The 13,749-nt window shown below is 38.4% G+C and overlaps 1 protein-coding gene and 1 pseudogene across 2 annotated transcripts in view; one reads left to right on the forward strand and one right to left on the reverse strand.

The window, feature by feature from the left end:
• The window catches only part of LOC144233505 (aurora kinase A pseudogene), a 5,355-nt pseudogene extending 1,669 nt beyond the window's left edge, over positions 1–3,686 (forward strand).
• The window catches only part of ALMS1 (ALMS1 centrosome and basal body associated protein), a 193,603-nt gene that overhangs the window by 58,342 nt on the left and 121,512 nt on the right, over positions 1–13,749 (reverse strand). For both annotated transcript variants that reach the window (XM_077766284.1, XM_077766283.1), the window contains exons 12-13: positions 8,160–8,330; positions 5,546–5,683 (exon numbers count right to left, since the gene is read on the reverse strand). In XM_077766284.1, the coding sequence (XP_077622410.1) occupies positions 5,546–5,683; positions 8,160–8,330 (309 nt within the window). The remainder of the gene's footprint in view (positions 1–5,545; positions 5,684–8,159; positions 8,331–13,749) is intronic.

The following is a 13,749-nucleotide window of genomic DNA, read 5'->3' on the forward strand; positions in this document are numbered from 1 at the left end:
GGACGCTTAACTGACTAAGCCACCCAGGCGCCCCAAGAAACGCATTTTAGACTGGAAGATACCTTCAGGTTAAAAGTAAGGGGATGGAGAAATATATATCATGCTACGGGAAGTCAAAAGAAAGCTGGAGTGGCTATACTTATATCAGACAAACTGGACTTTAAATTAAAGACAGTCACAAGGGATGAAGAAGGGCATTATATAATAATTACAGGGTCTATCCATCAAGAAGGACTAACAATTATAAATGTCTCTGCACCGAATATGGAAAAACCTAAATATTTAAAACAATCACAAACAGAAACAATCTTATAGATAAGAATGTGCTAATAGTAGGAGACTTTAATACTCCACTTACAGCAATGGATAGATCAACCAGAGACAATATCACTAAAGAAACAATGGACTTGAATGAAACACTGGACCAGATGGATCTGACAGATATATTTAGAACTCTACATTCTGAGGCCATGGAATTCACTTTCTTCTCAAGTGCGCATGGCACATTCTCCAAGAAGGATCACTTACTGGGACATAAAGCAGCCCTCAATANCCTTTAGTACCCAAAGCAACCTACACATTCAATGCAATCCCAATCAAAATTGCACCAGCATTCTTCTCAAAACTAGAACAAAGTATCCTAAAATTTGTATGGAACCACAAAAGACCCCGAATAGCCAAAGTAATATTGAAGAAGAAAACCAAAATGGGAGGCATCACCATCCCAGACTTTAGCCTCTACTACAAAGCTGTCATCATCAAGACAGTATGGTATTGGCACAAAAACAGACACATAGACCAATGGAATAGAAAAGAGAACTCAGATATGGACCCAAAAGTGTATAGCCAACTAATCTTTGACAAAGCAGGAAAGGTTATCCAATGGAAAAAAGACAGCCTCTTTAACAGATGGTGCTGGGAGAACTGGACAGCAACATGCAGAAGAATGAAACTAGATCATTTTCTCACACCATACACAAAAATAAACTCAAAATGGATAAAGGACCTGAACGTGAGACAGGAAACCATCAAAACCCTAGAGGAGAAAGCAGGAAACAACCTCCTTGACCTCCACCGCAGCAACTTCTTACTTGACACATCCCCAAAAGCAAGGGAATCAAGAGCAAAAATAAACGATTGGGACCTCATCAAGATTAAAAGCTTCTGCACAGCCAAGGAAACAACCCAGAAAATTAATAGGCAACCAACGGAATGGGAAAAGATAGTTGCAAATGACATATCAGATAAAGGGTTAATATCCAGAATCTATAAGGAACTCACCAAACTACACGCCCGAAAAACAAACAACCCAGTGAAGAAATGGGCAGAAGATATGAACAGACACTTCTCCAAAGAGGACATCCAGATGGCCAACAGACACATGAAACGATGCTCAGCATCCCTCCTCATCAGGCAAACACAAATCAAAACCACACTGAGATACCACCTCATGCCACAGTAGCTAAAATGAACAAATCAGGAGACTCTATGTGCTGGTGAGGATGTGGAGAAATCGGCATCTTCCTACACTGTTGGTGGGAATGTAAACTGGTGCAGCCCCTCTGGAAAACAGTGTGGAGTTTCCTCAAAAAATGAACACTAGAACTCCCCTATGACCCAGCAATAGCACTGCTAGGAATTTACCCAAGGGATACAGGAGTGCTGGTGCACAGGGGCACATGGACCCCAATTTTCATAGCAGCACTCTCAACAGTAGCCAAAACATGGAAAGAGCCTAAGTGTCCATCAACAGACGAAGGGATCAAGAAGATGTGATTTATCCATACAATGGAATACTACATGGCAATGAGAAAGAATGGAATCTGGCCATGTGTAGTAACATGGACAGGTCTTGAGGGTGTTATGCTGAGCGAAATAAGTCAGGCAGAGAAGGACAGACACCATATGTTTGCACATATAGGATTAGGAGGAACTTAACGGAGGACTATGGGGGAGAAGAAGGGGGGAAATGGTGGGGAAAGAGAGAGAGGCAAACCATGAGAGACTCTTGAATGCTGAGAACAAAGTGAGGACTGATGGGGGTGGAGGGAGGGGAACGGGGGTGATGGGCATGGAGTAAGGCACTTGTGGGGATGAGCACTGGGTGTTATATGGAAACCAACTTGACAAAAACTATTTTAAAAAAAGAATTTATAAAGAAAAGGGGTGTCTAAAAAGTTGTTTGGTGGCTGTTTTTTCTGTTCTGAAAGACTGATAAAAGAGTTTAGGTATTATTCTTAAGGACAATGAAAACTTTTTGATTATGAGATTAACGTGATCTATTTCTGGAACATTCATTTAGAAATAGCAAAAGGAGGGTAACATTTTGAAGTGTTGCCCAGAATACAACATAACTTGTGAAAAAACGCAATACAAAAAAAGAGAAGTGGCTAATTATGCTCCAAAATGTTTCTATTTACAGTCGTGGCAGAGACTACCAGCTGTCCTCTGAAATCCATTTTCCTTTCCTCTAAAATAAATCTCTGACAAGAGTGGCAAGGCTCGTCGGATCTTGTGTCCTTCATATTCCTCCCAGTGAGTGCCTTCATGAGCACAAAAGTTTGTCTCCAACCATAAACTGGTTTAGAATCTGAAGCAGAAGCAATTGCAGGCAACCAGTGTCCTTAGTCCTGTCCCTAGGTTACTAAAGAGTAGCCCTTGCCATCAGCCCTTGGAAATCATTCTGAAAAGGAACTGGTATCAAAACAGAAAAATGAAGAATCAAGGTAACAATGGACTCTGGAAGATTTTGATTTAGCTGCCTGCTAGGTAAAAGAAACTTTGATAATGTTTATTGGGGGAAAGAAAAAACAAGTTTATCCTGGTTCTTGAAATATTATTTATNCATAACACCCTCAAGGTCGGTCCATGTTGCTACACATGGTCAGATTTCATTCTTTTCATTGCCATGTAGTATTCCATCGTATAGATAAACCACATTCTTGAAGTATTATTTAAAGCTCAACTGGAGAACGTAAGAGCTAAGCATCAGCTTAGAAGTATAAATCCAATCCCATCTAAGATATCCAAGTATTTGCAGACTGTACAGTTACTCCCATGATGCCACCATAGTTTACCTAATTCTAGAATATGCACCCCTTGTACCTATCCATGGAGAACTTCATGAACTGTGAGTCTGATGAGCAGAAGACTGCAACTCTGAGATCACAGGATTGGCAAATGCCCTGTCTTACCACAGTTTAAAGAGAGTTTTTATGGAGACATTAAGCCAGAGAACTTGCTCCATAAATGAACTAGAGAATTTAAGATTACAGATTTTGGGTAGTTGGTATATGGGCTCATCCTCCAGAACCACACTGGAGTGGTTGCTGCACCCTGGACTACTTGCCCCTTGAGATGATTAAAGGCTGAACACATGTTGAGAAGGTGAATCTCTGTAGCCTTGGGGTTCTCTGCTATAAATTTCTAGTTGGGAAGACTCCTTTTGAAGCAAACACATACCAAGAGATCTATAAAAAACAAACAAACAAACAAACACCCTGTGGGTTGAATTCACATTCCCTGACTTTGTACCAGGGGGAGCCAGGGACTTCTTTTCAAGACAGCTAAAGCATAACCCCAGCCAAAGCCTGATTCTCAAAGAAGTACCCAAACACTCCTGGATGATAGCAAATTCATCAAAACCATCTAGAAGCAAAAAAAAAAAAGCAAAGATTCAACTTTGAATCTTTCCATCTTAAGAACCTTTCAGGGAAGGGTGCCTGGCTGGCTCAGTTAGTAGAACATGTGACTCTTAATTTCAGGATTGTAATTGTGGGCCCCACATTGGGTGTAGAGATTACTTAAAACAAAACCAAACACAACAAAACACCTTTCAAGGAGAGACTCCCTATGCCAGGGCTGCTGTAGAATCTGTCAGGAACCAGCCACTGACATTAATCTTACTGCTGGCTGTCTGCCTGCAATCTAGAGCATTTCAGATTTTTTTTTTCCTGACCAGGCAGTACACTTTGGTCTCCAATCAGAAAGTGTCACTTCAGTAAGCATGACACTGTGAAATGAAAGAAGCCACAAGACTTGTGCTAACTTCACTGTGTTTCATAATCTGGGGGGAAAAGTTCAATTGCAGCTACCCCACAGACTGTTTTGAGTCAGGCGTCCTTATGAAAGATGAAGCCAGGGTCTGGCTCTGGGAGAGCAACTGCTTTGTTCTGACATGATCAAAGAGCTATGCAATAACTTTCCAAGTACCTGAGGCCGTGTGCATCTTACTTGGTAGCTGAGGCTGGAAAAGCTTCAGAATGAACGTGTAATTCTTTCTTTCAAATGTTAAAATGAAGATTTTTGTTTTTTTTTTTTTAAAAAAGAAATAGAATCTTGATTTAATTGGGCATATGGTTACCAGAATAAAGATTGTATTTCCCAGCCACCCTGGCAACACAGCTTGGTATGAGCATGTGACTAAGTCTGGCCAATAGAATGGAAGGGGAATGGTACACGTAACTTTTGGGAAGTACTTAAAAGGAGGAATGTATTTTTTTCTTTTCCTTTCTTCCTTCCTGTTGGCTGGAATACGGACCTGATGGCTACCAAATGGGAATGGAGGCTAAAAGCTGTTGCAACAACAGGGGAGACAGAGCTTTGTTCCCTTGATACACTGGAGTACCATGTCATCCAGGGATGTCTACATCTGGACTTTTACAAGAAAGAAAAATAATTTCCTGTCTTCTTTTAAGCCAATATTACTTTGTTTTTGTTTTCATCTCTCAGAGCCAAAATGAATCCTAACTTAAACACACTATTATAGGCATATTTAATTAGCATAATCCCATTGAAGTAAATTAACTGGATAGGTAGTTAGGAAGTAAATAAGCTGAATTCCTAAAGAATAAAGGCTTATACACAACTATGGTATTAGAGAGTGAACATCTCCTAGAACTGATTTTTTTTTTTTTTTTTTACAAATAGTTTACTGTCAAGTTGGTTTCCATAGAACACCCGGTGCTCATCCCAACAAGNAATTTGACTATTGTTGAGGGTGCTGCTATGAACATTGGGGTACATGTGCTCCTATGCATCAGCATTTCTGTATCCCTTGGGTAAATTCCTAGCAGTGCTATTGCTGAGTCATAGGGGAGTTCTATTGTTAGTTTCCTGAGGAACCTCCACACTGTTTTCCAGAGGGGCTGTACCAGATTATATTCCCACCAACGGTGGAGGAGGGTGCCCGTTTCTCCACGTCCTCGCCAGCATCTAGAGTTCTCTGAATTGCTCATTTTAGCCACTCTGACTGGTTATTTTTTTTTACCAGGAAAGTTTTTAAAAGTCCATTATGTGAATTTCTGTCAATGAGATTAACTTGTATACTATCTTTCCAAAGTTCTCCAGAAATGTCTTAAAGAGCTTTAAAAATGTTAATTTTACTAGTCACTCTATATCAAAAACTTGCAGCTAATATCCTATTTCACATATGAGCAACACAGAGAAAAGTTGAAGGCAGCAAGGGAATAGAGACTACATTGCTATTTATACTCATTTTAGAAGGCCAGAAGCAAATAATATGCAGATAATCCAGTTCAGTTACCTGCAGTGGATTTTTCCAAGAATGCTTTCTCTTCAGGTGGGGCAGCCTTAGTCACCGCCTTTTTACTGTCGATATCCTTTTTCTGGTTTTTGTCTGAAAGGTTCTCATCCCCACTGATGGAAACCTGAACTTCGGCATCTGGAACAATGACATCACATGAAAAGACAACAGGATAAAGGAAAAGAAAATAAACACAGTAGGCAAGTAACCCCCACTCAAAAAAAATAAGCCCAAAACAAAAGCTAAAGCCTCTTCATACATCAAGGAAAAAGGCATCTCCTAGGCCCCACCATATAAAAGCTGTGACAGTTACAGTGGATTTAAAACATGAATTGGAAAGCTTTCCATATTTTTCTGTGTAGAACAATGGTTTAAAATACCACTTAAAATGAAATCTGTTCTCTGTTGATTTGACACAACAGTTAAAAAAAAAAAAGATGGTATCTTTTCAAAGTAAAAAGTAGATTTGAACTCCTCTTTTGAGTTCTTTGGTCTATTCAAAGACTTTGTCACTTGTTGAGGCAATTTTGTATTTCATATAATTCTAGAAAAGCATCTATACCATTTAGATTTTATATCTAATACTCATATGACTCTTTCGAATCTCCTGAAATTATTTCCTTTTAAAATTGTCTAATACTTTCTACCTTCTTTCCATTTTTTCTTGGTCATACTTGCTAGAGATTTATCTATCTTACTGGTCTTTTTTAATCAGCTCTTTTCTTTTTTATGATATGAGAAAACCCAAGTGTAAAATAATGTTACTCACCAATGCAGCAACTAGGATAACAGTCATCACACAGTTAATAATGTTTATATGTTTTTTACACTATTTTATTTTTAAAGGTTTATTTATTTTTGAGAGAGAGAACGAATTCCAACCAGGTGCTCTGCACTGTCAGTGTAAAGTCCCAAGAAGGGCTCAAACCTACAAACCATGAGATCATGACCTGAGCTGAAACCAAGAGTCAGATACTTAACCAACTAACCCACCCAGGCATCACCATTTTAATTCAGAAAGAGACAGGGCACATGAGTGAGCTTGAGTGGGGCACAGGGAGAAATACAGAGTCTGAGGCAAGCTCCATGTTCACTGTGGAGCCCAACGTGAGGCTCAATCCCATGACCCTGGGATCATGACCTGAGCCAAAATCAAGGTGGTCCAACCAAATGAACCACCCAGGCGCCCCAAGGTTATATGTTTTTACAATGGGCTGAAAAGAGATACATCTTTTATTGCTAAATATGGATTTTTTCAACAAAAAAAATCAGGAAAGCAGTAGAGATTACTAAAAACACAACATAAGTTATCTTCTAAAGAGTTTAAGAAATGAAACATTTCAGATATGATTTTCTGTTGTAAAGCCTTAGTGCTGCCTTTTCAGCAGCAACCTTTATGTTGAATTTAGAGTTTATCAACTTCACAGATGTTCTGATTTTTTTTTTTTACTATACTGCAGGTTATTAATCAACAATACACGGGGTGCCTGGTGGCTCAGTTGGTTAAGTGTCCAACTTCTGCTAAGGTCATGATCTAGTAGTTTCAGAGTTCAAGCCCCATATTGGGCTCTCTGCTGTCAGTGTGGAGCCTGCTTTGGATCCTCTATCCCTCTTCTCTCTTCCTTTCTCCTGCTTGTTTGTGAGCACATATGTGCATGTGCTCTTTCTTTCTCTCTCTCTCTCAAAAATAAATTTTAAACCAAAACAAAAAACAGTATGCCCAAACTGGAACATAGAACTACCCTATGTTTAACAACTGCCCTGGGATTAGTAGCACCTATTTGGCTAATAGGAATAAAAAACTGTAAAAGGAACAAAGCAATACAGACAATTACACATGTAGAATTTTTAGTGGCCACTGGAGTCTCCATCTAATAAATACTACCATGTATCAACTAAAGAAGTATAGTATCAAGGATGAAGAGGACAAAAAAATCAAGCAGGTCCCTAAATATTAAAGCTTTTATAAAAGTGAGGCCTTTATCTGGAGATAAAGTTGAAACTTCAAATAGCCAAAGTGACCAGACAGATACGGTAGGATGAATGAAGCAGACTGGCTCTGAGAAGTGTGGGGACTTAATGCAAACAGAATGTACATCCTCTCTGTAAGGAACAGCCATGACTCAGGGGCAGGTGATTATTGGCATGAAGGAATGCAAGCTGAGTGCAAACAGATACTCTGATTTTTCCAGGGAAGCCCAAAATCTTATTTTTAAATTTTGGCAGCAAAATGAAAAGAAAATTTAAAACACCATAAAAGCCATATACTTCCAACCCATGAAAATATTAATTTGTACTATCTCACAGATAATTTCATGAGGCAAATTTAATCAAGGTTTTCGGGGTTTCAGTTTGTAAAATATACCTGATTGGATATTATTTCAAAAGTTGCAATATATTTTATTTCCCACAGTGAAAATAAAGTTCATAGTTTTAAGAAACCTGTCACGCATTTTAAAAGATTTCATAAATATTTTAACTTCTTGTATATACCCAATAACATAGCTAACAGAAAAGTTTGCATAACACCAGAAATAAGATAAAGACTGGACAAATATTCTCATTTTGGATGACCAGAAAAAAGCCACAAAATAGAAAAAGCTAATCCAGTTACCTGTATTATCTTTCTGAGGGTTTTTTTTCCCCACTGTCGAGGATGGCTTAGACACCACCCTCTTACTGTAGATACCCTCTTTATGTTTAGTGTTAGCAGGGATTGACAGGTCATCATCCCTTGTGCCTAGCACCTCCGCTGGGAAGTCTGGAGCAATGGCATCATTGGATCCTATAGTAAAGCAGGAAAGTAGTACAATTAACAAATATATAGACATAAAGTTGTAGAAAGACAAAAAATTTACCTCTTTAACCGCTTCTATTAAAAAGATACGATTGGAGTGTTGTAGTGTGATCAGAAAGTGATGTCAGTCAAATTGAAGCTGTCAGAGATGCACAATAAACTGCAACAATACAAGGTGGAGAAGCAAATGACAAAAGATATATAGAGTATCAGTTCAGAAGAGAGACAATTTCCAGTCAGGAAGGTTTTCAAAGAAAGGAGAATATAGACTATAATCTGGAAAATAAGTAAGGCTTTTGAAATATGCAGAGGAAGGAAGAAAGACCTTTTACGCAGAAGTGAAGCATGATCAAAGATAAGAAGGCAGGAAAGCAAAGAGTGTGTAAGAACAGCAGTCACTGTGGAGTCAAGCCAGATCATAGAGTACATAAAAGGAAGTTGTGGGAAATATTAAAAAAAAACTGTTTGGGACAAAATTCAGCAGGGTCTGAAATCGCAAGCTAAAGAGTACAAATTGTACTCTTTGTATATGAAGTGCTACATCATTATAAATTTTTTAATAATGGGAAAATGTAACCAGCTATGTTTTAGGAAGATGAATCTGATGATAATATAAGATAGAAAACACTGAAAGGAAAATATTATGTGATAAATACAAACTTTGAAAGTAATTTTATTTTTTTAAAATACATTTCAATATTCCCATGTCCACTGGTAAGAGAAGTTTATATACAGCATAAAAAAGAGGTGAAGAATATTTCTGGACATATTAAGAGTTTTTAGCAACTAGAGCAGGATCTTCCATAAAAATGTTTTTTCTTTCTAATCTGGGATTCTACACTTCATGCATTTTCTGAGTGCCTAAAATATATATGGCAATAAGAGATGAGTAAGTATCAGTCTTATTAGTACTGTACAAATATAAGTAAGTCATGAGGATTTTTTTTAGGACAGATTGCAAGGATCCTAAGTCTTTTGGGTCATAGAGACAGATTAAATTGTGCTTTTCTCAGCTTCGGTGGCATCACTTTCTCTTATTTGCTCTCCATCTCTCTGGCAAATCCTTAGTATCCCTCCTTCTACCAAATCTCTCAATGCTGGAGTTCCTCAAGGGGTCAGAACTCCTCTTCCTGGGAGAACTCATCAGTTACCAATGGATGGAATACTATCTATCTACATGCTGATGACCAACAAATATATATCTCTAGCTGAGACCTTTCTTCTGAGTTTCAGATTCTAGCATTTGGGACATAGCTAGCCCTTACAGCATCTTTTGAGGAAATTATAAAAAGTTGTCCCTTCCTTAATTAAAAAATTAAAATATTACATTTTATGGTACAACTTAACAACTGCACATGGGGATCATTCTCCTCACAAATACTTCCAGATGCCAGAGAACATACATCACCAGCAGCAAGCATGGGCATACTCTACACCACCACCCTTGGCTCCCCTAGATACCTAGAAAGGTAACTAGGTCAGGTTCACAGTCAGGTAGTCCCAGAAGGCAGTGGGTAGATGATCAAGAAAATCAACTCAGTGGAGCTGAGAGCAGTCAAACGGCAGTGTAGCCAGATGCATGTGTGTATACAAGTGTATGTGTACTTGTATTTTCCGGCATCCATGCACAGCTGTAGGATGTGTAAGTACAGATTTTTGTTTGGGGCAGGAGCAGGAAGAGAGTTAACACTGCTCCATAACTCTAACTGGAGATCTGGGACCTTCATGCTTACCTGTGTATTTTCATAAGAAATAGCACATGTCTATATGATGTGAACCCACCTTGGCTCCCTGCATTCCAACCCATAAAGTGATAAATTTTATCTAGCAGCCAAGTAAACTTTACAAATATAAATGAAACCACAATTGCCTACCAGAAGAAAATTCAATTTAATATGGTTTGCAAGACCCTACGTGATCATAATCTAACCATATCTAGCCACTACTCTGCACTAACCACACTGCATTCTCATCTGTCAAATGCATCAAACTCTCTCCTCTTCCAGTTTTGTCCATACTGCTCCCTCTGGCAGAATACTGTCATTCCCTACACTCTGCCTCTTTAACCCGCCTTTACCCTCTAGATCTCATCTCTCAAGTTTTTTCCTTGGAAAGGCCTTCAGGAGCTCCTAAAACTCCCTCCTGATTAATTTCTTCCAATTCTACTTTGTTTTCCTAACACTTATTATTTGTAATTATGTACTTATTTGTGGTCTGTTTATTTACTAACTGTAACAACATTCCACACGCTCCACAGTCTAAGGGATCATGTTTATTCTGTACACTACTGTAAATGTAGCACCTAGTATAATATCTCCCAGGAACATGGTAAGAACTTTAATAATTTTTGGTTGAAGGGAAAAATGAACATGAACTGAAAGCTTTTTGTCACCTTAAGAAAAAACAAAACAACCAAACTTTGGTTATATATGTTTTGTAATGAACATATACTGGGACTGCAATGTATATAGTTTCTTATCTTTTTTTTCCCTACTCAATTTGAGATAAATTTTAAATGGAATTTCGAGTTTAAAGTTAACATATAAAGTGAAAAACCATACAGGGTTGAAATCATCCTGGAAGGTTCCTTAAGAAGGTCTATGTTGAAATTGACATTCTGTCCGCTGAACAAATCCCTCCTGGCTTGTAACAAATCACTGTGCCTGCTTCTGAGTACTTAATGAAGTAAGTACCTGGCCATATTGTTTCCATCTCCCATTTCAAATTCCATCAGGATAATATGCTCATAAAGTGTAGACCATGCACAAGTTCCTGGTGTTAAGTCCTACTGATTGTAAAAACTCGGGAAGTTAAAAGTTAAGCCCCTCTGGTTTTCAAAGCCAAATATTATGGGGATTTATCTTCCCTTTGCAGGTCCCCTGTGCAAGGGGTGCCTGGTGTGGAATCTGTTCTTTTCCTTTCTCTGTGCTTGTTGTGTCCCTTCCTCTCACGGTTGGTCTGGTAGGTCAGTTTGGTCCCTGAGTCTCTGCTCTTCCTGCCATTTTTCATGTGACTCTTCACTATGATTAACTGTGGGAAGTCTGCTGGGCCAGCCTTTGGGTCATTTTCTGGGTTATTTACACAGATGTAAATGTTATCTAGATGTATTTGTGAGATAACTCTGCCATCTTCCCTGGGAACTCCCTACACCTCCCTTTTAAAAAATTCAGATATAAGGGGGAAAACAGTTGGAGAGAGGGAGGGAGGCAAACCATGAGAGACTCTTGAATGCTGACAACAAACTGAGGGCTGACGAGGGTGGGGGAAGAGAAGAGGGTGATGGGTATGGAGGAGGGCACTTGTGGGGATGAGCACTGGGTGTTATATGGAAGCCAACTTGACAATAAACTATTAAAAAAAAAAAGATACTCGGGGCAACTGGGTGGCTTAGTCGGTTAAGTGTCCGACTTCCACTTAGGTCATGATCTCACGGTTCGTGGGTTCGAGCCCCGCGTCGGGCTCTGTGCTGACTGCCAGCTCAGAGCCTGGAGCCTGTTTCAGTCTGTGACTCCCTCTCTCTCTGACCCTCCCCTGCTCACGCTGTCTCTCTCTCTCCTAGAAATAAATAAAACATTAAAAAAAAAAGATACCCAATCAAAAAAAATAAAAATTCAGATATGGGGTGTCTGGGTGGCTCAGTTGGCTAAGCATCTAACTCCTGATTCTGGATCAGGTCATGATCTTATGGTTTGTGAGATCAAGCCCCAGTGCAGAGCCTGACAGTGAAGAGCCTGCTTGGGATTCCTGCTCTGCCTCTCTGCCCCTCCAGCTCATGTGCTCTCTTTTCTCAAAATAAACAAACACTTATTTAAAGAATAAATAAAAAATAGTGGTGCCTGGATGGCTCAGTTGGTTAAGTGTCCTACTTCGGCTCAGGTCATCATCTCACAGTTTGTGGGTTCGAGCCTCACATCAGGCTCTGAGCTGACAGCTAGCTTGGAGCCTGGAGCCTGCTTCAGATCCTATATCCCCCTGTCTCTCTGACCCTCCCCTGTTCATGCTCTCTCTCTCAGAAATAAATAAAACATTAAAAAAAATTAAAAAAATGAATTTCAGCCAGTTTGTCTTTGAAACTACAGAAAATTTTCTGTAGACAGTATATACAGTTGGATCACATCTTTTTCTCTACCTTGACAATCTCGGCATTTTTAATGGGAGTATAACCCACTTACATTTAATATAGTTACAGATAATGGAGGATTTAGGTCTATTTTTCTACTTTTTTCTCTAGTATCACGTCCTTTTTGTTTCTCAGTTTCTCTACTAGTACTTTTTTGTGTTAAATAGACATTTACTAGTGTAGCATTTTAATTCCTATGGTGACTCTTTTTACTATGTATTTTTAGTTACTTTCTTAGTGTTGTTCTAGGAATTACCATTCATGATTTAATATAAATTATCTATTTAGGTTGAAATCTAATTTCAACAATATATAAAAACTTTTCTCCCATATAGATCTGTCTCCTCCCTTCTTTATGCTGTTATTTCCACAATTTTTATCTCTATACATTTTTGTACAATGAGAATTATTATTGCTTTATGCATGTTTTTAAAATCACATGAAAGAAAATGGAATTGGAAACAAAAATACATTTATACTGTCTTTTATAGTTACCTATGTAGTTATCTTAACTAGCACTCTTTATTTTTTCACATGGATTCAGGTTACGTCTAGTGTCCCTTCATTTCATCCTGAAGAATCCGTTAGTGTTTCCTGTAGGTCAGTATTAATGTATTTTATTTATTTTATTTTAATTTAATTAACTTAATTCTATCTATTGTGATTTTCAGCTCCAGAATTTCTACTTGGATCTCTTTTTGTAATTTCTAACTTTTCCCTGATATTCTCTATTTGATTAAGACACTGTATTCATACTTTCCTTTAGTTCTTTGATATGGTTTCATTTAGCTTTTCAAACATATTTTAAATAGCTATGTCTTTGTTTAGTAAGTCTAATGTCTGGAATTTCCCAGAGATAGCTTTTAAACTGCTATTTTTCTTGTGTATGAACCATATTTTTTGGCTTTTAATTTCCACAGCTTGTATTTTTTGTTGTTGTTAAAAAAAAAATCTTAGATAATAAAATTGGTAATCCTGGAAGTCAGATTCTATCCAATTCCCAAAATTTACTGTTGTTGCTTTATGTTGTTTTTTTAAAAGTAACTTTTCTTGGGGCGCCTGGGTGGCTTAGTCGGTTAAACATCCGACTTTCGCTTAGGTCATGATCTCGCGGTTTGCGGGTTCGAGCCCCGCGTGAGGCTCTGTGCTGACTGCCAGCTCAGACCCTGGAGCCTGTTTCAGAGTCTGTCACTCCCTCTCTCTCTCTCTCTCTGACCCTCTCCTGCTCACGCTGTCTCTCTCTGTCTCCTAGAAATAAATAAAATTAAAAAAAAAAAAGTAACTTTT

The sequence above is a fragment of the Crocuta crocuta genome, unplaced genomic scaffold (genome assembly GCF_008692635.1).
Source record: "Crocuta crocuta isolate KB4526 unplaced genomic scaffold, BGI_CrCroc_1.0 scaffold113, whole genome shotgun sequence".
NCBI lineage: Eukaryota > Metazoa > Chordata > Mammalia > Carnivora > Hyaenidae > Crocuta > Crocuta crocuta.